At 36.2% G+C, this 23443-nt stretch overlaps 1 protein-coding gene across 12 annotated transcripts in view; it reads right to left on the reverse strand.

Annotated features, from left to right (window-relative positions):
• Positions 1-23443, reverse strand: part of DMD (dystrophin) — a 1160159-nt gene that overhangs the window by 316394 nt on the left and 820322 nt on the right. For all 12 annotated transcript variants that reach the window (XM_055801176.1, XM_055801179.1, XM_055801178.1 and 9 more), the window contains one exon: positions 16932-17167. In XM_055801176.1, coding sequence (XP_055657151.1) covers positions 16932-17167 — 236 coding nt within the window. The remainder of the gene's footprint in view (positions 1-16931; positions 17168-23443) is intronic.

The following is a 23443-nucleotide window of genomic DNA, read 5'->3' on the forward strand; positions in this document are numbered from 1 at the left end:
GTTGAAGCAACATGAACAGTTCATCTGAGAATCCAACCGCATCTCCCTCTAGGGAGTAAATGGGCATAACTTCTCTGTGCCTGAACAGATTGCTCCCAACTGGAGCAAATGGGAAACATGAGACCATGTCCTAACTCCTTGAATCCTGTTGCTGCTGCAGCCCTTCTCAGGCAGCACAATACAAATCTGCTCCTCACTCAGGCAGTATGGCTTGGAAGGTCACAACACAGATCAAAATGACTGACCCTAACGATAATGCACAAGATAACTTCAAGAATTACAGATTTCATAAAGCACGTTTCAAATCAGTAATAAGGAAAGGCTAAAAAAGAGGTAAACCCAGCTCTTACACAGACTGCTTTAAAATCACCTTTCTCATATTTACTCTCCCTAAATATTTGATACTGCATACTTAGTGACATTTCTTAGAAGCAAAATATGACTTTCTTCCTGACCCACTCAAATAAAAAGCTCTGCACTGGGAAAGACACACACATCTTCTTATTAACTGACTTGTTATTCCTGTTCATCACTCCTGAACTGTGCAAAGAAGCCATTATCACCAAATTACAGTCTACAAAGTGCATGGAATAAAAACTAACATGATTTTGATGGAGACAAAACACATTATATTCACAATGTATGTTAGGAGCTTTATTAAACAAAGTTGTAAGGAAAGTCACATATCTTCCTCTCGTAGCTGTCACTTTATCTATTTCCTATGCTCCATTACCTCTGCACAAGCCCAGGAGGTGTTTGCACATAATAACATTTCATTCTTGATTGAATTTACACTGAGCATTCCCCTTATATTATGCATACATATGATTTTCCATTTTATCACCACTTAAATCTTATAAACCCCATGCAATAGTTTGGGAAATAACTAAATTTTAGAAAGTATACTTTTAGTTCGCACAGATACACAGAGCCAAGACTTAAGTTCAAAAAATATTTCTGCAGTTCTCTTTCCTGAAAGGGACATAATTATAATGCATTGTATATGTTGTCATTTTGAAACTCTGCTCCAAAGTGGAAGTTGCAAGTAGATTAATGCCAAAACAGATGAGTTTGCTGTCCAAATGGTATGGAAATCTGAGATAACGTGTAACATTTCCGCAGCAAGAAACATGCTAGCACTTTCATTATGATCTGCCCCAATTTTGTGTCTAAGAATGAGAATTACAAATTATTTTGTCATTGCTCAGTGAGACATGCCAGGAGTTTGTACTGCAGCTCAAGTATGATCAAAACAAGTAAAGCATGTTGTTTTTTTTTTCACAATAGAATCATGTCCTGGTTTCAGCTGGGATAGAGTTAATTTTCTTCCCAGCAGCTGGTACAGTGCTGTGTTTTGGATTTAGGTTGAGAATAACAGTAACGGCTTGATGTTTTAGTTGTTGCTAAGGAGCGTTTACACTAAGCCAAGGACTCTTCAGCTTCTCATACCACCCCACCATTCAGTAAGTCAGCCAGGACAGCTGACTGAGACTGGCCAAAGGGATATTCCATACCATATGATGTCACTCTTAGTACAGAAACTAGGTGGAAAGCTGGCCAGGGTCCACTGCTCAGGGGCTGGTTGGGCATTGGTCGGTGGGTGGTGAGCAATGGCATTGTGCATCACTTGTTTTGTACACAATAATTCACTATTATTATTGTTATTATTATTATTATAATCATTACTATTACTATTATTACCCCTTCCTTTTCTGTCCTATTAAACTGTCTTTAGCCCAACCCATGAATTTTACTTTTTTTTCTCCCCAGTTCTCTCCCCCATCCCACTGGTGAGTGAGTTCAGCAGCCACGTGGTGTTTATTTAGCTACCTGCTGGGTTAAACCACAACAAATCAACAGTGTCTAAATAATTTGTAAAGAGATGTGAAGACAGACTCCCTGCTCTGCACAGTTTAAATGCTTCTTCCCTAAGAACTCATGTAGCAAATCTCCATAGTATATGGGTGACAAAAACTGACAGGTATCTAAAGTAAATAAGAACACTGCGGAAAGGATGAAGCGGATAATAAAAATCTCTGCATTTAGGTGATAAAATTAAATGTATGATTTGTTAGACATTATAATCCTACTTCTTCAGATAAAGTGAGTACGTAAACCAGCAAAATGTCAAGTATGTTCCAAATGAATAAATTTTGTTTCCTTTTTGTACCTACTATGAGCAGCAACATAGGATCTGTAAAAGCAGACCAAAATTGTCTAAGAACACTTCTTTTCTTTCCCCAACTTGTCCTGTGAAATGGTGTATACACAGTCTTGATATATTTCACATTTATTTCTCTTTTAGTCTTGCCTCTTCCATTTCCTTATTAAAATAACAAAACAAGCAAGAATTTCTACATGTTCACAACCAATCTAAAAGTACTGAGTTTCCTCTGAATTGTAAAGTGAAATTAAGTTAATATGCTTCAAAGTGCTACTCCTTTCTCTCCCAAAACTGCAAGGACAGGAGTATAAATTTTACCAAATTTCTATCATAGAAAGCTTTATTTAAATAATGTTTTGGGGTTTTTTTGTGTCATTATTTTTAAGTAACAAGAGTTGCTTGCATTTAGCCATACCAAATTAAGACAGTGAAGTTTAAACATTATGAACTACTGTATTGATAACATTGCAGTTTTTAACGTGGATCACTCTCCAGGCGTGTCCTGGATTTCTTCATCAAAACACAGACAGGCAGACATCACACAAATGCCTGCATTTTTAAAAGATATTTAAGAACACTGAAATAATTTAATTGAAAGAGAAAAGAATATTAACAAATATTTAAAAGTACACTGCAGTACTGCAGAAACAACTTGTAACAGGGTACTTTCCTGCAAGGCTGGCACTAGAAGGGACAGAATTGTGACTGTGTCATTAAATTTTACATTTCTCACTGAATTTCTCATTAAAAGTAGCTTTCCACTTTGATGTGGTCACTTGACTTTATCTAAAAGTCTTTTTAAAAAAATGTTCTTATCAAACATAATAGAAATTGCTCTGAGAAAATGCTGTGTAGTTATTCCCATCTTCTACTATCTGAGCTTACTTTACTGCAGTGCAAACTGTAAAATAGAACTAAAACCTGTTTCTAACATTCAACCTTTATGCTGCTTAGGGGTTATTTCTGAATTACTTCAATAAATTTCTTCCCAATTAAATTTTTTTCTTTCCCTATCCAGAATAAAAGCAGAAAGACAGACAGCAGGGTGCTGCCCAGCAACAATATGCCATGGACAACTCTTACAGGAACTGGAATCCTCTGTGCTGTGTCACCATCCTCACAGTGCATCCCTCACAGGGAAAATTCAAATAAGTTTGGAAAAGAAAGGGGGAAAAAAAACCCAAACCAGTGATGGATTGAAATGGAAGTCAGAATGTCTCTAAGGAGAAGAATAAGTAGCAAAACAGTAAAAAGAAAAGATCATCATTTTCTGTTGAATATTGTGAAAAAGTGCTTGTTTTCACATTATTTTTAACAATCCATTACAATTCTTTTGATGTACAGGGAACTGAAAATAAGCCCTGCTGTTCATTCTTTTGCTTTCTGAGATAGTACTAAAAAAAAAATAAAAATTGTCTATTATTAAGGGATAGTTTGTGCTGAAAACGATAATTACAGTGGGAAAGTCTCATCATGCAATGACAGTAGAAGGAGAGAAAGCTGAAGATGCTAACCTAACGGCTATTTACCCAGCGTTCAAAACAGGCTGAAGAATAATTTATCCTAGATATTATTAAATAGCACCCTTGAACATCAATCCTACCACAAAGCCTAAAAATGATCATATAGCCCATGCACTTCAGAAATAGGCATACAGTGAAGCATGAAGTCAAGAGAACATATTTTCTGTGAATCTTATAGTGAAACCCCCCCTAATTTTCTCATTAAAAACAAACAAACAAAAACCAAAACAAAACCAAAAAAACAACCACCTTGTATTCTACACTAAGAGATCTGCAAAGGCCGTCCTGTTATTTTAATTAAGATTTGTGATTTCAAGATTGTCTAATGAAAGAATTTCAAAGGAATTGGGTAATGAGCACCCAAGGAAATTAAAAGTCATGTGCACAATTTTCTTAGATTCCACTGACAATTCTGGTTTATGTATAAATCATTTTAATGATTAGACACATATAATTTATTAAATTCATACAAAGTACTAATAATTAAACAAAATATATGAATTCTCACCCTGACAAGAAATACTGGAAATGAATTCAATAAAAAAAGAGAAACTAATATATAAAATGAAGGAACATCACCAAATAGAATTATCAACATGCAAGATTTTCCTTAACCTCAGCTTATTTAGCTAGAAAGTTTAAAAGAAAGATACTTGTTAGATATCATTCTCAGAAGGCGAGTGATGTTTGACCTAAAAACCTCTGTAGTCTAGCAGGAAGAGGGGGAAGTGGGGGACGGAAATTTACTGACATTAAATTTGCATAAACTAGTCTAGATAAAAAACAAGAGCATTTCTATCTTACAAATCTTTCTGCTTCACTGATTTTTTTCACTTTGTCATTACGGACTTTCATACAACTATGCCTTAAAGGAGGCAAACTAATAGTCTTGCAAACTTTTCCAATTCAACAATTACACTGTTCTTCCTACCCTTTACTTTCCACCTACATTTAATTCAACTTCCCTGTCTTCTCTTAACCACAGGACCTGTGAGACAATTTCACCTAATTTTTCCCCAACACAGAACAATGACCTAAGTCTTGATTGAAACCACTTATAAATATGAAACTTTTTTCATCCACATACACCTTATCAGTATCATAATTTAAATGCACAAAACCACACTAGTTCTTTTCCTGTAAACCCTTCTGTCTCTAAATCAATCCTATCAACAATACCTGTTGCGGATGATTAATGCAGGATGGTATAGCTCTGGAACAAGCAGTTCAGTACAGGTAAGCAGAAGTGCTATTTTTGAGTTCATATGATCAGGCCCAACATGGTACGATACACCTTACAGTCATTGCTCAGAAGGGCCAGGAGGCTGTGCTCATCCCCAATTCATCTTCCCCTGCCTCCAAGGCACTTCCCCTTGACTTGCAACAATCTGCATGACAGATCCTCTTCAGCAAATTTAGTACCAATTTACTAATTTTATTTCCTCTAAATTAGTCAAGGAATATTTACAAAATACAAATGTCTGAGACAGCTGGTTTTATCAACTGACCCACAGCACATTGAAGCTAAGCTCTCAGAGTTATCATCTAGTACCCACAGATATTATTTGATTCCCCAACATCTATATACTTGTTCTTCTTGTTCGTTACCACAAGCCTTAATGACAGGAGGGGTAAAAGTACCACCCAAAATCACACTACCAGCAAACAAGGCAATAATTTTTCCAGGTTCTGATTCACTGTTATTTCTTTGCAAAGCATGGTCACTTTGTCAGAGATTAATCCTACATCTGAATGTCATTATAGGAATGTGCCAAATATACCAGTTTTCTTCACAGATATATTATGGCGTATGGACCTCATATGAAGAGGTAGAAGGATTTATAAGAACAGTTTAAAATGCTACCAGTGCTGATCATGATGCACAGTAAGAACTTAAGACACACTGATAAGATACCACAAAGGAAAACAGTCCCATTCATACAGTCAAACATATGTTGAAAGGTTGAACAGTTACCCTGAGATCTAGTCCCACACCATGCCACCTTCTTTGTCTGAATAAATTGGTAAGACATCTCTGATAACTCACAATAGCCCAAAAGACATCATTCTTCCCCACAAACAGAGAAACGCTTAACTTCACCTTCTGTTTATTTCTTTCTTTTACCTTAGTTGGTTTTGGTCAAAAATATAAACAGAAATTTCTCTGAACAGGAAAGTGAAATAAAATAGGATTATTATGTTACCTCAGAACTGTTTTTTCCAAAATACTAAAACCATCTTCTGCTCTAATTAGTAGTTAACTACTAATAACATCAGTTATTTCTTTCCAGAGAAACAGAGTCTAACTGTTCTGTTAAAACATCAAACAGGAGCCACTTTGAACATGAAAATACAGATTTTCACTTTACTACTGCTAATATTAGAACATGATTATTCTGTGGTTTTGTTTTTAATACAAAAAAGCAAATTAAACCAAAACTTGGAGCTATGGTGTTCAGAGGTAACAAGACAGGTAGACGAGACAGAAAGATATCAGGTGGTTTTTCAGTGTCCCAAAGTAGTATCACTGCCTTTGGTCTGGCTATCCAGGGACTGACTTCTGTTAATGAGTGGTGGGAACTGGCTATTGCACATTACAGCACACCTGCCTGGTCTGCAGGGTTATACCAGGAATCTGACTGGGGACAAGCACAGAGCTGCTGCATTCTCCATGGAATGTGCTGGCTCTGTCATACAGATGTTTTCCAGTAGAAAACTGCCCCACCAAAAAGGCAGGCATGAATCAGACCAAGTGCAGACAGGTATCTTTACCTGAGCTTGTCACTGAGCATATATTGAGAGAAACAATGTATTCCAGGAAGCACTTCACCTCACCTATTGCAGACATCCACTTCAGAACCAGGCAGACTAAACCACAGCTGTGCCAGTTTTCTTCTACTGAATTTGGAGATATGTTAGATGAGTCTTGGTCAAGTTGTTAATCAAGTTAGAATACTTGAATTTTAGACAATTTTGATCTCCTTGATAATAAATCAGAGTGTATACACACACAGATACAAAACCTCAAACATGATCTATATTTTTTAACTCTTTACATCTATATAGAAAAAAAATGTCATGTCTAGAAATCAGTCACAATTATTTAAATTATTTTGATTGCTCTACTTTTATATTTTTAGACCTAGACTTCTTTTTTTATTCTTCCTTATTTTCTCTTAAGCAATTTTCACAGTCCTGTTATCAACAAGCAAGACCAGATGTGTGAGATTACAATCACACAATAGTTACAACTCTTAATTCTCTTGCTTTCCAGCATCTTTGCAGTGTTGATTTTATTACCTAATTTCCACTTCAGCATTGTTTTTTTTTTAAGGTATTCTACCCAAGATTATAATTGAATTGCACTTTACCAGCCTAGATCAATGATTTATTTTTAAGATCTGACATCAGAAAACAGCTTAATATCAGCAGTCTTTAACAAATTAGCACTGCATATTTGGGATAATTATACTCTGCTCTTGCCTAGTTACTTAAGCACACAAAATTGAACAGTAAACTTATATTTTTCTTGTCCAGTAGATCAGTTTAGATCATATTTTGTCACCCTGAATGGTCTTCCTACCTTTTATTGACTATTTCTGATTGAAGGCTTTACAATAAACCCTCAAGAAAAAGATAAATAAGCATTACATTTTCTTGAGCTGTACTTCTCTGAGCAGCACGTAACTGCAGCAGCTGAGTTACTTGCACATTAGTGGCTAGGAGGAAAACTTTTCTTGAGCAAATAGAGTAGATAATTGCAATATTTGAACTGCATGAACTCCAGTGTGAATTCCATGTTTACCAATACAACTGGAGATTTTGAAAAGTCCAGAAGCATTAAAAAGAAAGTTGGGAGCTGGCTGAGGTGACTAAACCTCTATGTAGGAAACTCACACTTGGCTGCACAAATTCTTCCATATAAGCAGAAAGCACATGAACATTAGGAGTGCCATGGCGATAAGTTTAATTGATCTCTTAGTTCAATAAGAGCAATCGTTCACAAAAGCAGCAGAATACAGTTCTAAGAATTGACTTGTTACCTTGCTTATTATATCAGCTAGCAACAGAGACAGATGAGTGGTTTGAGTAAATGCCCACATTTACTACAAAAACAGTTTTCTTTTAATCAAATCCTCCTTCAGCACTTGATTGTGTGAAGAGCTGAATTCTCTAGTTCAATTCAGAAAAATACTTTAATGTCTTTTTTGAGAAAATCATACAGTCTTACTGCCTTCAGAAGGATTATGTTCATATTTCAAACTCAGTGTGTACTCAGCCATTTTCTAGGATTTCATTGCAGTGCATAGTAACCTAAAAAAATAATATTTTGTGTATTTACATTGAGAATTTGTTGTCTGCTAATATGAATGTTTAAGATTTTAGTTCTGCAGTAGCAGAGGAGGGATTGTTTTTATATCAGACAGAACAAAAAATAAATACGCAACCCCTCCCACTACCCTCTCCAACTAGTGAAAGAAAAAGAGAATTCAGAAATACTAAAACCTAGTTTTTTCAACATGTTGTTCATCATTAACAAAGAACATCAGCTGTTAGAGGTGTTAGGCAAAATCAGGTATTTTGTCCTTCTGCATGCAAAATTTAGTTTAGTAGAAAAAAAAAATGGAAAAGATATTGAAGAAAAGACAGGCTAAAGGGGATTCCTGGCAGCAGAAAACAGACCAGCCATATTCCACAAATGTGAAGAAGGTAAGGCAAGCAAGTAAAGATCAGGCAAATTCAGAACACAGTGTCCCTCTTTCCTCAGTCTTCCATAATACCAGCTTCCCAAGACATGCAGTTCTCTCTCTCGTTACTTCTCTCCCTCCCCAGAACCACAGGAACTTACTGTTTATTCATTTTAAATCTAGTGACAATGCATGCCTAGTGGTGGCTCACACAAAGAAATAAATACGTATATTGGTTAGGAAATGAAGAATAATATTCAAGACTCCTGTGCGCCTGGAAACAAATGTGCCTTTTTGCCTCTTACAGTGTGTTTATAAATTTTATCCTTTGCTTTTAGGCAGTCTTATATAGCACAAAATTTAAATATTTTGCAGGAGTTTTAGTGAGTTAGATGTCTACCTCCTGCTTACATTTGAGTCAGCTACTTATTTGAGTACTTTTGATTACTTCACATGAGCATTATGAAACAATATATCCATGTAAATCAACAGAAAACTCTCCATGAGAGGTTCTCTGCAAAATAATACTATAGTATTATATTGGAAAAAGAAAAAAAAGGAATTCCAAGAATTTGGCTTACTTCAATACAGCCAATTCTCTATAAACCAGTTATTTGACACATCCCACAGCTTAAAAATGTTAGTGACATTTTTTAAATAACGTCTCTTTGAAAAAGGATGATAATGACACTGCTGGCTGCTCTGCCTCAAGAGGGAATTGTCCATCTGCTAGCAAATCCCCGAATCTATATTATTCTTAAGCAGTGTTTATAGAAATATCAGAGCACCCTTGGCACATTGAGAAACCAATAGGGCACATTTCAAGATGGTAGATTTTTTTTAGTTAAAATTCTGGGTTTGTTTCCTTTTCCACATAAAAGAACTGTGTTTCGAGATCAGCTTCATTAGGAAGCTCTGCTGGGATTTGCTTTTATTATTTTCTTACAGAGGAAAACTTATTTCTCTAAGAAAAGCTCCATCTCCTCACACATAAAATGAACAAATATACATTGTTCCCCCTAGTTTTAATTTGCATTTTATGATTACAGCTAGATTTGAATTTTATACATTGCATCATTATTTAGAAAGAAGCTGCTTTTATATTTCCTACAATTTCTGAAGCTACTCAAGCTTTTACTGTTGCTAATAATGTATATTAATATGGATACAAAAATAGAGCCCCCTAAAACTTGTGTAACTGTCCTAACAGATCCACACTACTACTTAAAACTAAATAATTTGTCAAAATTTTATCAAGACTGCTCCAGCTCTTAAATCACAGCTTGAAGTCACAGAGGTGCAAAAAGCCATGTTTTCCTTCCTTCAAAGAGTATTCCATTGTCAAGGTATACAGTACAGAATCTTGTTATTAGAGAACAGCATTCATACATAATCACAGAATAATTTAGGTTGGAAAGGACCTTTGGAGGTCAGCTTGCCCAACCTACTGCTCAGATGGGGTCAAATTCAGGGTCACATCAGGTCACACAGGGCCCTGTCCAGTTTTGTGTTGAGTATCTCCAAAGATAGAAAATCCACAACATCTCTGGACAGCTTGTTCCAATGTTTCATTATGCTCATGGTGAACATTTTTTCTCCTAATACCTCATCAGAATTCTGTTTGCTGCACCATTTATCTGTTACCTCTCATCCTTTTGCTGTGCACCGTTAAGAAGTGTCTGGCACTATCTTTTGTACAGTCTCCCATCTAGTAGCTGTAGGCAGCAATAAAGTTGTACCCCCCTGAGCTCTCTCCCAGGCAGAGCAAAGCTAGTTCTTAGCCTCTCCTCGTATATCAAGCGCTTCAGCCCCTAACTACCTCGGTGGTCCTGCACTGGACTCCCTCCATGTCTTTCCTGCACGTTGGGAAGCCCAAAACTAGACACAGAACTCCAGGTGTGGATTCACAGTGTTAATTAGAGGGGCATAATCACTTCCCCCAACATGCTAGCTAGGGTCTTATTAAATGTATCCTGGTATCCAGGTGGGGCTTTTTTTGCTGCCTGGATACACACAGAACTCATGAAAGTTTAAGCAGTTTTTACTCTTTCTAGCATAGTAGGATTGCAGGATTTTCCCATGCTCCACGTTGTGGACAGCACATAACTAACCAGTCTTTTCATACCCATGGCATGGGTGTAGGGGGCCCGATGCAGCAGGTAAAGGTGCACATAATAGCAGAATGCAAACACACACGAAGAAAGATTGATTTGGATAAAAGTGTAGGTCAGGTAAAGTCCAATGTTAATGGAATAGGTCATTTATAGTTCTCAGACAGTTCACACTTAGAAATACAGGAAAATGCAGCTGCTATTGAAAAATGCAGCCCTAGTGAAAAGTGCATACTTGTAACACTCAGCATATAAATGCAAATGAAAATGAGTTCCTGCACTCTTCTCCTTTCCCTGCTGAACCTAACAGGATGCCAGTTACACTAATCATGATAATTTATCTTTTCATGGAAGCTTATTTGGCAGGTTTTGAAAAAAAAAAATAATCAAATTATTTCACAATAGGCCGATAAAAGCAAACAGAGAAAAATTATGTTTAGGTACAATTATAGTATCATTTTTGTTTAGATGATGATTTACAGCCTGATTGAAAACTAATTGAAAAATTATGAAAGTATCTCTTTTACTTCAGTGACTTTAGAATCAGATCCAGCAGTAAAATTTTTATGCACATTCTGGTGATTAACATTATAGGGAAATAAGGAAATGGCTGTTAATCACTCTCCAAAAAACAGTGTTTAGACAGCTTTTTTATTGTTGCAGAAAAGAAATATACTCTCTAACATACTGTCATGAGTGGCCAAGCTATTTTAAAGCATCAGTTGTCTTTATGTGCAATAAAGTATTAAAAGAAGAGTCTCCTGACACATTCTATATCCCTTGAGATCCAATTTTCAGATTAATACAGTTTTATTCTTTTTTCCTCCTCTTTTCCTTTGAAGGCTCAGATTTCCAGGCCCTCTAAAGCATCCTGCTGCATTTTCTAACCTTTAAGTATAAGCTTAAAGGTTGACAGACATTTTTTTTAAATTTTCCTCTATAAAAACCCTAAAATCTTTCAGCATACAAACCTTGTAGTTCTAACTTTTTCTAATATATTTACAAATCTGATCATTCATTAGTTTTTTTATTCACTTCAAAAACTGAAACCAGCCTTCCAGTGCTCCTCACAAACTAGAATTTAAAAAGTCTAACAGCATGACATAGTATAAAATAAGAATTCTGCTAGATATCCCATGTTAAACAGAAAAACAATAGGACTCTGAAATATACATAAAATTACAACAGTAGGTTCCTGAGTGAATATATCCTATGGTGAAATTCATAGAGGTAAAGGAGGTTTGGCACACTGCTTAAGCCATAAAGCCATGTGTAGGGCTTGCTCTTAAAGGAGGTGCACAGAAATGCCAATGAGCCCGCCAACATGCTGCGGAATGAGTTTCAGCTCCAGCCCTGCTTTGGGAGGCTAGCTGATCCTGGTTCAACAGTGCCCCAGGGAGTGTCTGCAGCTGTGTGTTTGTAAGGAAACAGAAAATCCTATGGAACGAGAAGCTTTGCAAACAACTCTGAAAGCAGCATGACAGCATGGAGAGGGAGATGGGGCAAATATGCTCCTTCAGATTGATTCTGAAAGTGTGAATGTCAGTTCCCAACTTATTGGCACCATACTTGGATTCTGGATTAGTGAACTCCTCCCTTTAAGCACATCAGAATACTGAACTGGAAAACATTCATCTCCAGGTCTAAAATCTTCTATGATGTTCTTCAACAGTACATTCTCTGAAGGTGTGCTACATGAGTCTTTTCATGCATGTCACTAATATGAAACTTCTTCACACACCTGCAGAGCTTGAAGTGCACTATCCAAAAGGTTGAGGACCTCATGTTACAGGTAACTTACAGCTCTGATATAAACTATATGGACAGAAACAAATGTCTGTGGCTGTTTTCATTTAAAATGGGCATATTAAGAGCACACGGATTCATACCCTTTAATACAGAACTACAAATTTTAATTTGGCAATTACAGTGGCTTCTCTAAGAAAAAAATATAAATTTGGAAAACTATATTTTTATTTCCACAAAAAAATTATGTTGAAAAACAGTTTGGACAGAAAAATTCCCATTTTTCTGATCAGAATATGAATTGTAAGGTTGCACATGGAAATGCATGTATAATTATAAAGTTGTATACTAAATTTCATGGTATGTAACCATGGGGAATGATAAGTAAGAAAATCCTCAAAGAAGGAGAATGTCAGGTAAGTCCACTGTTCATCTGAAGTCTGTTAACTGCACAGTTTATAAAGAAATATTTTTTCCTTAAAAGTTCTTTTGCTATCATCAGCTGCACAAGATCCTCAGCTGTTGAAAAATCAATTCAGAATTAACCATGAAAACAATGACTTCATTCCAGTTTTGTTTCTCTAATGGACAGAATATCAAACCTACTTTTTGAATAGTGACAAATTAATTGAGTAGAAAGAAATTATCCAAATCTTTTTAGATGACTACTTTAGGATGACACAAATCATTACCTAAAAGTATCCTTCCCTTTTCATTGCTTAAAAGCCTTGGTAACTAGCTTGGCTGTAGGTCTTGTTCTACATAAATACTTTTTTCACATTAATCCTCTCCACTGCACGTAAAAGTGCAGACTCAACCTATACTCTTAGAACCAATGAGTAAAAATATGAAATAAAAATTGTTTGTAGTCAAATTCACTAGTAATATTACTTATCATTATAATACTTTTTAATAAACATCCATGCTCATCCAGTACAATGGAAAGCTGTGTTTTCAATAATATATGCTACAGAAAGTTTGGATGGAGAGCATGCCTTAGCAAAATCCATGGACAGAATTCAAAATTTAAGGAGATTATAGTATTTGATCTCTTTAAATGGCATTGTTAATTATCTTCAAGCTTTGTACAGCCTCCATGGTACACTGCTTTTAGTAAAAATCTACTCCTGCTGCAAACCTTCCTCAAAATATGATGATGCCAAAGCAGTGTCCGAGTAAAGGTTTGTTGGCATCTTAAATAGAAGTTCCCATTTTTCCATAATGTAGCAAAATGTAGTTAATCATCCTGTTCCTCTGTCTGCAATTTTCTCTTTTATGAAGAATCCCCACCTGAGCTTCCAATATAAACCATCTTGATTGTTTTGAAGTAAGGACAGTAAAACAAAGCAACAGTCTAAACTATATTTTATCATGTCGGTCACTTAATTTACATCTTGGTATATTATATATTCTCAGTATTTCCCATGAACTGTATTTGCAGATGAAGGTTGTCTAAAGAAACAACATATGAGTCTCTTGTCAGCCTGCCTTACATTTATTTATCTGAGGATCAAATTCTGCAAAACATCAGTCTACAAGCAGATGATTAAAATAGAATAATTTTCCTCTAACAAAAATACGTATTTTGATATTATTGTTACTGATGCTGATATTACATCTCCTGTGCACTTTTTAGTATCTTTTTGTTTATACAGAATTTATCAAGATATATACAATCATAGATGAGTAAAATACGTAATGCATTTGCCTGAAATAAATGTATACCAACTCATTTGACAGAAAGATTAACCATAGATGTTTGAAATGAATAGCCATTATGCTACTCTTTTAGTATGCTCCTTTTACTACATAGTAATTACATCACTTAAGAGAATTTAAGTTGTACTTTTCCTTTCATTAAAGGGCTGCCCCTAAAACAAGCCTTTTTTAGAACAATTGTCTTTTTTGTTTTGTTCTATAATTAACCTTTGTACATGCTATTCACATGAGTACCAATTCACTATGATCACCTCCAAGAAAAGTTTGAGTAGGGGCTAGTGATGTCTTAAACTTTTATGGAGGAAAAATATGGCAGTCATTGGCTGTGATTTTGTGACACAATCAGATTGAAATGAACTTAACCAAAATGCCCTCAGAGACTTAGCTTCAACAACATTACATGCTGCTGCGAAGGAACGCACAGCCTAAGGTCACTTATTTTTACCGGTGTGATTTGGGAAATGTCCTGCTACATATGTTACTAGGATTTCTTTGCTTTTAAAATGTTTGCTTTAACTTTTTAACTTCTTGTTAGACATGTGGCTGTCTGTTTTGAGAAACATATGAAATGAAAGCAAAACCCCAAAGCAGTAAAAGCTTGGTAGCACACCAATGGGACAGTAGTAAATTCTGGGTGAACAACTAGAGACGCATTATAATAAAACAGCTTTCATGGAGCATGTACCTTTATGATGATGGATTTTTATAAGGGAATTAGTCAGCTGTGTTAAGATAGTATTTACACCTGAAGTAAAAAAACTAATTAAAAAAAAAGAAAAAGTCAATCTACTGAGATGGAATTCCTGTTAAACCTTACTGAGATCCCTGTAGAGGTGCGACTCTCCAAATAGAGCACAATGCAATACTGTGACTTTCAATGACTTTTAAATTGCAACCACAGGAGAGGTATGACTATGATCTCTTACAGAATATACAGATCTGGGGAAGTAAGCACTACTTTTGGATTTCCAACTTAGATCATATCTGGCTTGAGTTTTCAGAATCCCAAAGTACCCACATGTCCAATTTCATCAGCTCACATACTGCTGCAGACACTCTACACATTAGAAAGCAGGGGTGGGTTTTTTTCAGAAAAATAAAATTCTTCGTCACTTCTGAAAATTCTGTCTGCTAATCTCAGCTAATAATCCCGTGATAGGTTTAGGAGCAGAATCAAAATTTCATTACATTCATTTCCATGTCTTAAATGATATTAAAATGATCATTAGAGAAAAGGGAGCCATTTAACGGAACTGCAGTCTATATTTAGACATTGACTCTTCCATTTCATCAGAGAATATATTAAATGTCACATTCTGTTGCACAGCCAATTAAAGAGGTAAGCACAACAAAAAAGAGTTTTCCTGCTGGTTTTGTTACTAGCACAGCATGGTATCAAAAGAAGAGATGGGGCTACTCAGCCAGGAACAGAAGTGAGAGGAAGACTGCAATAGTGCTGGCTTAACCACCTAAAATATTTTAGCCTTGCGTTAAGATGAAATGCAGATATAAACCAGTTAATTTTAAAACATGTATAGCATTAATTGAAATTTTCAAGAGTTAATAATTTGATCTCACATTTAAGTAAAATAATTCTGTAAAAGAAAGCACGCTATGGATTTTGCCTGCCAGAATAATATGCTAAAATGAGGCATAAGTAAGAAAAGCATGTGATTCTGAACAAAGTGTTTGACAACATAAAATTTTAAAAACAAAAGAACTCTGAAAAAGATGAAAAGATAATGTACAAACAAGTCGTCTTTGGTCCTCAATCTTTTCAAATGACATAACAGCTATTTTAATCTAGAGCCCTGTGTAGGTAATACTGTAACTTATTAAAAATATACCCATGACATTTTAAAAGATATTTTAATTAATAAAACGGTGCATAATTCTATATAGTAAATATTGTGAACATTAATCAGATGAAACAAGCATTTTGCCCATCTAGAAGGTAAAGCAAACCAAAAATATCAAAAACAGAAAGTTTAAACTGTTTGTTTAAACTGGTGTGTGTGTGTGTGTTAAGAAATACAAGAAAACAAGCAGAAAAAATCCTATGAGACATCTATACACGTTAGTATACACGTTCTTGTAAAACTGCTTTGTACAGATACTAGGCAAAATGCGTCCACTGTTTCTCCCCCTCTTTCTACTTCAAGCAAAGAGAAAGAATATCAATATATTCCTTACAATAAATCAGATTTGGAGGAGGAGGAGGAAGCAGAAGAGGATCTTATAATACAGAGTCCTAAACTCAGTTTAAGAACCGAACTGAATGGAAATTTAACACTGAAAAGTTTTGCACAGGCAAGCCAAATCTTTTATATTAAGCAACGTTACATCTAGAAGGCAGGTAATTATTTTCAAGTTGTATAATACCAAATTACTTTTATTGCTACTGAGTAGCTGAATTTGAAGTTTAGCTTTTTTTTTTCTTGCACATTTATTTCCATATTGTTCTGTGTTTTCAAAGATAAGTAACACTGATGCAGTTTTGCTGACAAAACACTTGCATTAATGAGCTGTTCTTTTCTTTAAGATGACTGAGGAGCTTTTCATAACCCAACAGCAGCAGGATATAAGCCTCTCAGAAAGTTATTACAGAAGCAACATAAGAAAAGGTATGAAACAGGGTATCTTTCCTCCTGGCAACCTGGAGCTTACTATGTAAGTCCTTCTTTGTCATGAGGTTTATATTTCAACCATTGGCTTGCATACACTTACAACACAATCAGCACAAGCTATAGAAAGATAAGGGATCTACCTTAAATACCAGAGAAATTATTAAATAGTTTTTTCCCCTCTCAGTTAGTTATCTTAACATTTAACCCAGTAATTGTGTTTATGGGATAAAGTAGCTTAAGAGACAACTACATTCAACGCAGCATATCATCACTCTTGTGTCCTTTGTTGAAATGGTTTAATATAGAATAAAGATCATGAGGCTTTCAACTTGAAAAATCAGTGTTTCTCATACCTTTTGTTTGATGATCATGTCGTTGATATCATCAAGATCACCTACTATCACTCTCTGAGATTTTATCTCTCGATCCAGTCGAGAAAGCCAGTCAGTGAGTTCTGCCCATGCCTTATTGAAGTCAGCCAGGGCTGGAACTTCCAACAGCACAGAAGATGGCATCTCTGGTTTGAAGGTGGTGGTTTCCTTGGTTACCCTGGTTTGTGTATCCACAGCAACAGTTTCACCAGAAGTTACTGAAAGAAAAAAAAAACCGACTAAAATTACTGAAGAAATGAACTATAATAAATGCTTATTTCAGTAAAAGAATTTATGCAGTAGAAAGGCTAACACAGAAATAAGCTCATTTCTTGATGTCATATCTACTGAAAATACAAAAATTAAACCCAGAAGAATATATTAATATTTTTTCCCCACAGTATTTCTAGTATGGTGTATAGTTAACATTCAGCATTCTCAGCATATTCAGATTTCATCCTTAAAAGACTAGATGTGGTAACACTAGCAAAGACCTCAGTGTAAGCCCCCTCACTCAAGGTCACTGAAGTATTGCGATACATGAGTTGTCTTCCAAAAATCTAATAGTGTGGTTGGATCTGTCAAGGCTAAAGGCAGACTGAAAAAAAGTTTATTCTAATAGCCAATATATCACAGCATAACCATGTATCTTGATCACATTGCATCCATGGTCTCCAGTCACTCTGTAGCTGTTAATTTGTCTCACCCACAATCCTCTCACATTATTACCACCAGGTGTTTCCCATAAGCTCTGTGACCAATATGGGAGCTTACACAAGAAATTAAGCCTCAGCTGATTCCTGATTTTTCCTCTTCATAACTTGAAAATATGATATTTGGATAATTGTGGATTTTTTTCCCTTCTATTTGGATGAAATGGATGCATCTGCTCTTTTGTATCCTTTCTTGTTCTATTAACTGATTTTTAAAGAATCTCTTCATTATTTATTGCTTGGGTTGGGGAAGTACCCAACACTGAAGTACAGTATCTTTCTCTGCAATCAAAAACAATGAGAGGTGCACAGCTACCATTGGACAGAGGCACATGTAACATGAAGTCATTCAGAATTTCGAGACTGATTTTTCCTTCTCAATTTTGGTTATTTACAAATAGATTGCTACAATCTGTTAGGCTATTTTTGTCCTCCAGGTAATCATGCAAAAGCAATTCATTATGCGCAATATTATGGCAAGGAGGTTACATTGAATTGTATTTGATAATTTTTTCTCATTTTTAAAAAAGTGCAGCCAAACAAAAATACTAAAATAATGAAAACAGAAGAACACATGGTGTTGCTTCACTGAGGTACTATAAGAACCTACCCTTTACAGTAGCTACAGAATCTCCATCTGAATCAACTGTCTAAACAAAATAACTAAACCAGGAAAGCTGAAATAAAGCTGTGTGGAGTGTATCCTACATTTTCTAACATTGAACTGCAAAATATGGTTAATGAAAACCAAATATAAATTTCTAATGGACCAAGATGTTTGTTTGTATTTTCCCCAGTTTTCTCACAGAGTAGAGAAAACCTGTTTCCTGCACTCTTCCTGTGAGGTAGCTTGTCTTTAACAGAAAAAAAAACCCAACAACAACAAAACAGTGTAGCCCATGCACAGTAAAGTTGTTTGGTTTTGCGGTTTGGTTTTGGGTTTTTTTGGTTGTTTTTTTGTTTTTTTTTTCTTTCAAGTACTTTGCACAGTTTCCCCCATTGACATTCATGCCATTTCAGCAAAGTCCATTTGGAGTCTGGAAACTCAAGTAACAGGTGAGGTTCAACAGCCTGGCCGTAAAACCACTTGAAACATTAAAGCAATCAGTAACATCAGCTGATATTGCCAAAGAATTTAGCAGCTATTTTTCACTGATGAGAGAAATTTTGAGTTACTTCACTGGGGAATCAGTGACCCTCTTCAGCACTGGAGAAAGGGAAAAAGCTGTGCACAAGCATCTAAGTGACTGTCACTGTAAAAGCACCATAAGATACTGTCAGCATTAGAAATACTGTATGATCTAAAGCAATTTACCAAATGAACTAACAAATACATTATTTAGCTAGCCTTAATAAATGGCAATATTATGATAACAAAAGTGACTCCTCCAAGTTATGATTCTTAATGCCATACACTGCAATTAAATATATTCATCCACACTTCCATATCATATGCATTTCTGAAGTACAACCCTTGTACTTTTTCTTTCTGTACTTTACAATCATAAATGTGTGGATAACTATGAAGTAAATTAATAGTTGTAAAAGGCTGTTCTAACACAGCAAGTTCTTAATTAAAACAACACCGATGAGAAAATAGATATATATTTTTCTGACATAGGAAGAGGTTTGTAAAGGTCTTTTTGTAACATCACACTGTTCGCTGTAACAGAGATATTGTACAGTTAAGGCTGGCAGTTTTTAGTATCAAAAGCATAGCAGATGACCTGAAAGGATCCCTTTCCTTCACTATTTTATTTAAATTATTTAAATTTTTACACACTCTCCTGGTTTCAGCTGCAATAGTTTTCTTCTTAGTAGCTAGTACAGTACTGTGTTTTGGATTTGGTGTGAGACCAATGCTGACAGCACACTGATGGTTTAGTTGTTGCTGGGTGATGTTTACACTAAGTCAAGGACTTTTCAGTTTCTCAGGCCCTGCCAGCCAGAGAGCTGGAGGGGCACGGGACACTGGGAGGGGACACATCCAGGACAGCTGACCTGAACCAGCCAAAGGGATATTCCAAACCATGGGACATCATGGTGAGTATATAAACTGGGGAAAGAAGGAAGGTGGGATCATCCGGCATTATGGCATTTGTCTTCCTGAGTAACCGTTATGTGTGATGGAGCCCGGCTTCCCTGGGGATGGCCGAACACCTGCCCGCCCATGGGAAGTGCTGAATGAATTCCTCGTTTTGCTTCACTTGCATGTGCAGCTTTTGCTTTACCTATTAAACTGTCCTTATCTCAACCCTCAAGTTTTACATTCTTTTCCAATTGTCCTCCCCATCCCTCTGGGTGAGGGTGTGTGAGAAAGCGGCTGTGTGGTGCTTGGTTGCCGGTCAGGATTAAACCACAACAGAGATATATGTGAATGAATAAATAAATAAATAAATAAATAAATGAATGATAATAATTATCATCATCATCATCTGTCATCATCAGGTTTTCTTTCATCTCTGTTGAAATTACTCAAGATATTTTCTGCCTTTTTCTGTTTCTTATTAGCTAGATTATGCAAATGAAACAGAGATTAGCTCTACTCAGTGCTGGTGAGGCCACACCTGCAGTACGGTAACCAGTTCTGGGCTCCCTAGAGCAAGACAGCTATAGAGCTACTGCAGAAAGGCCAGTTAAGGGCCACACTGATGATTAAGGGACTGAAGCACCTCTCACAAAAGGAAAGCCTGAGAGAACAGGGACTGTCTAGCCTAAAATAGGGAAGACTCCAGCACGTATCATCAACATATATACATATCTGAAGGGAGGGTGCAAAAAAGATGGAGCCAGGCTCATTCCAGTGGTGCCCTCTGACAAGACAGGAGGCTGTGGGCACAACCTGAATCACAGGAGGTTCCCTCTGAATATCAGGAAACACCTTTTGACTGTGAGGGTGACTGAGCCCTGCAACAGGTTGCCCAGAAAGGTTGTGGAGTCTCCATCCTTGGAAATACTCAGAGTCTACCTGGGCACGATCCTGGGCAGCCTCCTGTAGGTCACCCCGCCTGAACAGAGAGGTTGGACAGAGGACCTCCACAAGTCCCTTCCAACCTCATCCACTATGTGATGGTGTGATTAGTCAGACCCTTGAAATGACCCCCAACTTAATGGAGTTGTTAACTGTGCTTTTTAGTTCTTATAGGACTCTTTGTCCATAGCTGTTAGCCCAAGATAGCAGGGGGGCATTCAGTGATCAGAAGGCTATGTACTGAACCTATCATTCACTAATGGACACAACTGACTAAGTTTATGGCATTTAGCAGAGGACTCAGCTCATTACCAAGAACAGCAAGTTCCAACTCACAGTTCAAAGCCTGAATCTTTGGATTCATGATACCTCCACCCAGCCCTTACTGTTTGGAGCAGATGTGAAACAGGCATTTAAATAGTGGATGGCACATCGCACCCGTTTCCTCCTGCGCTGGCTAGAAAGCAGCACAACACTATTAGGTGCTACTCTTTCACACTGGTGGTAGCAACCACCCTTTCTCCCATCCCTCTTCTCAAAGTAGCAATGCGGCATAGCCTTCCTTTGAAGGAGTGAGTTTGGCAACTACTGTTGCAGAGGAGGAGAAAAAGGCAGGAAAGATCAACTTTTTCCTCACAGAGTGGCAGATCATGAATGGCTCTGAAAAATGGATGGGGTCCACACAGTTGCCAACTTGGGTCCATCAAATAAAGGTAACATCTAAAACAAAGCCACATCGAGCAGGAATAGTGAGGAAGGAGGGAACACTATTAAAACCTGCAAGGCAATGAGAAAGGAAACTACACAATATGCTTTTAAGGCAGAAGGAATTTAGGATTGTGTTACTTTTCATATATGTACAAATAAGAACTATTTTGTTTGTAGATTCACTTGCTACTTTGTTCACTTGCTAATGTACACTGAAACTAGAAAAGAATCAACATTTTTTTAAAAAATGTTATTATTAGTTACTCTAGATTAACTGAGTTGGCACTTAGATCTTACCAACTTAGGCAAACTGAAATGACTCAGAAAATCACTGGGAAAACAAAATACTAGTCATCACTTTCTCTGTCTTCATTGCTCTGTCCAGAATGTAGGGTGAATTCAAAAAGGGTCATGGAATAATCCTTAATATCCTCAGAATTATACACAGTTGTTTTCTGCCAATATAGTAATTGCAGTTTAATAGGAATGTCTTCTTTATACTCTTTTAATGTCTATAATCAGAAGGCTATTGTATTTTTCATCTTTGCTCAGCAGGGAGAGAAAATGGCAGACAAGTCTTTGAGCATGTCTTTCTCTGATGAATGTCATTTAATTGCCTGAAGGAAAAAAGCCAACAACTTGCAACAAACAGCACCAACTAGAAATAAATAATGAAAACAAAATATACCATGGTTGTCTATAGATTTCAAAATACTATGTTTGGGTTTATTTTGTTTATTTTAATGTTGTCCTTCAGAGCTTTTTATGCTTGATGCATTTTTATGCCTTCCTCCTTCCAAGCTGGATGTTAAAAATCTGTCTGATACCTAAAGACAATTATATACCAAAGACACTACATACATACATACATATATATATACATATATATATATACACACACACATATATATACACATATATATACACACACATATATATACACACATATATTCATACATATATATATTTATATATATGTAATTATATACACCACATTAATAGAATTTTCTATATTATTTCACCCATGGATGGGAATTCAACTCCATAGATCGGTCATGATTTTCTGTAACAATTCCAAAATGTTGTCTCATTTCACCCTCTCCTCACATGAACTCCATGATACTATACATCAAAGTGATTGCAGAGCAAGGCTCATTATTTGCAGCGAGGTATTCCATATCATAGTCAAGACACATGCAATAATTACTGAAAATCATAGCCAAGTGCTTCATTGCAAAATGTTACCAAAGCAGAAAAGTGCATCTAAGTGCTGTCTTCCAGTCTGCACCAAGGGACAGATACTTAGGTGCACTTCCACCTGGCCTAAAGTTCATGTAAAGGCCTTGTATTTCCTCTGTGATTCAGAGATTCTTAGACAACAGGAAAACAGTTGTTAATTCAGCATTCACACAGATTTACACATAGGTTGACTTTTCTCAGAGGAAATTTCTATTCTCATCAGTATGTCATGTAAATTGAAGAAAAACTTTCTAAACTGGGACTTTACAGACCCTTGATAAATAGACTCAGGGTGTCTGGTAAGACTGCCTGGTATCTCTTAGAATCTCACGTATTTTGGCCTGAGTATACACTCAACAGTTTGCCAATTAATATTTGTTTACTTATTTTTCCTCAAGTGGCAGATATTCCAGAAGAGGGTATTCCTAATCTTCCAGTGTTTGTTGGTTTACTGCTATAGATTTTGACTTAGGTTTTTTTAATCCCTTTGATGTAGTTCATTTGCATCAAGAAACTTCAAATTATACAAAGAGGCTGTAAGGTACTAGCAGAAGTATACTGTCCAGTATAATATCGTCTTTAAAAGCTTTAAGATCTACCAGTATCTACTGTTTTCTACTGAGGATGGTAATAATCTGTTCCACTTTGACTGAGCAGTTAAAACATTTGAGTTATCAAATATTTATATGAATTACCTTTAGGAAGTGGTTGCACAATATGTTTCTCCTTGACATTTATCTCCCGTCATAACAAAAATACAGTACATCTGTCCCTTATTTCTCTTTCTGTCATGGTTGCACAGATAGGACATGGTTCATTCAACAGAAGCTATCAATGATTGCTTTGGTTTTGTGCGTGTTGGG

This window comes from Falco peregrinus, chromosome 4, assembly GCF_023634155.1.
Source record: "Falco peregrinus isolate bFalPer1 chromosome 4, bFalPer1.pri, whole genome shotgun sequence".
Taxonomy (NCBI): domain Eukaryota; kingdom Metazoa; phylum Chordata; class Aves; order Falconiformes; family Falconidae; genus Falco; species Falco peregrinus.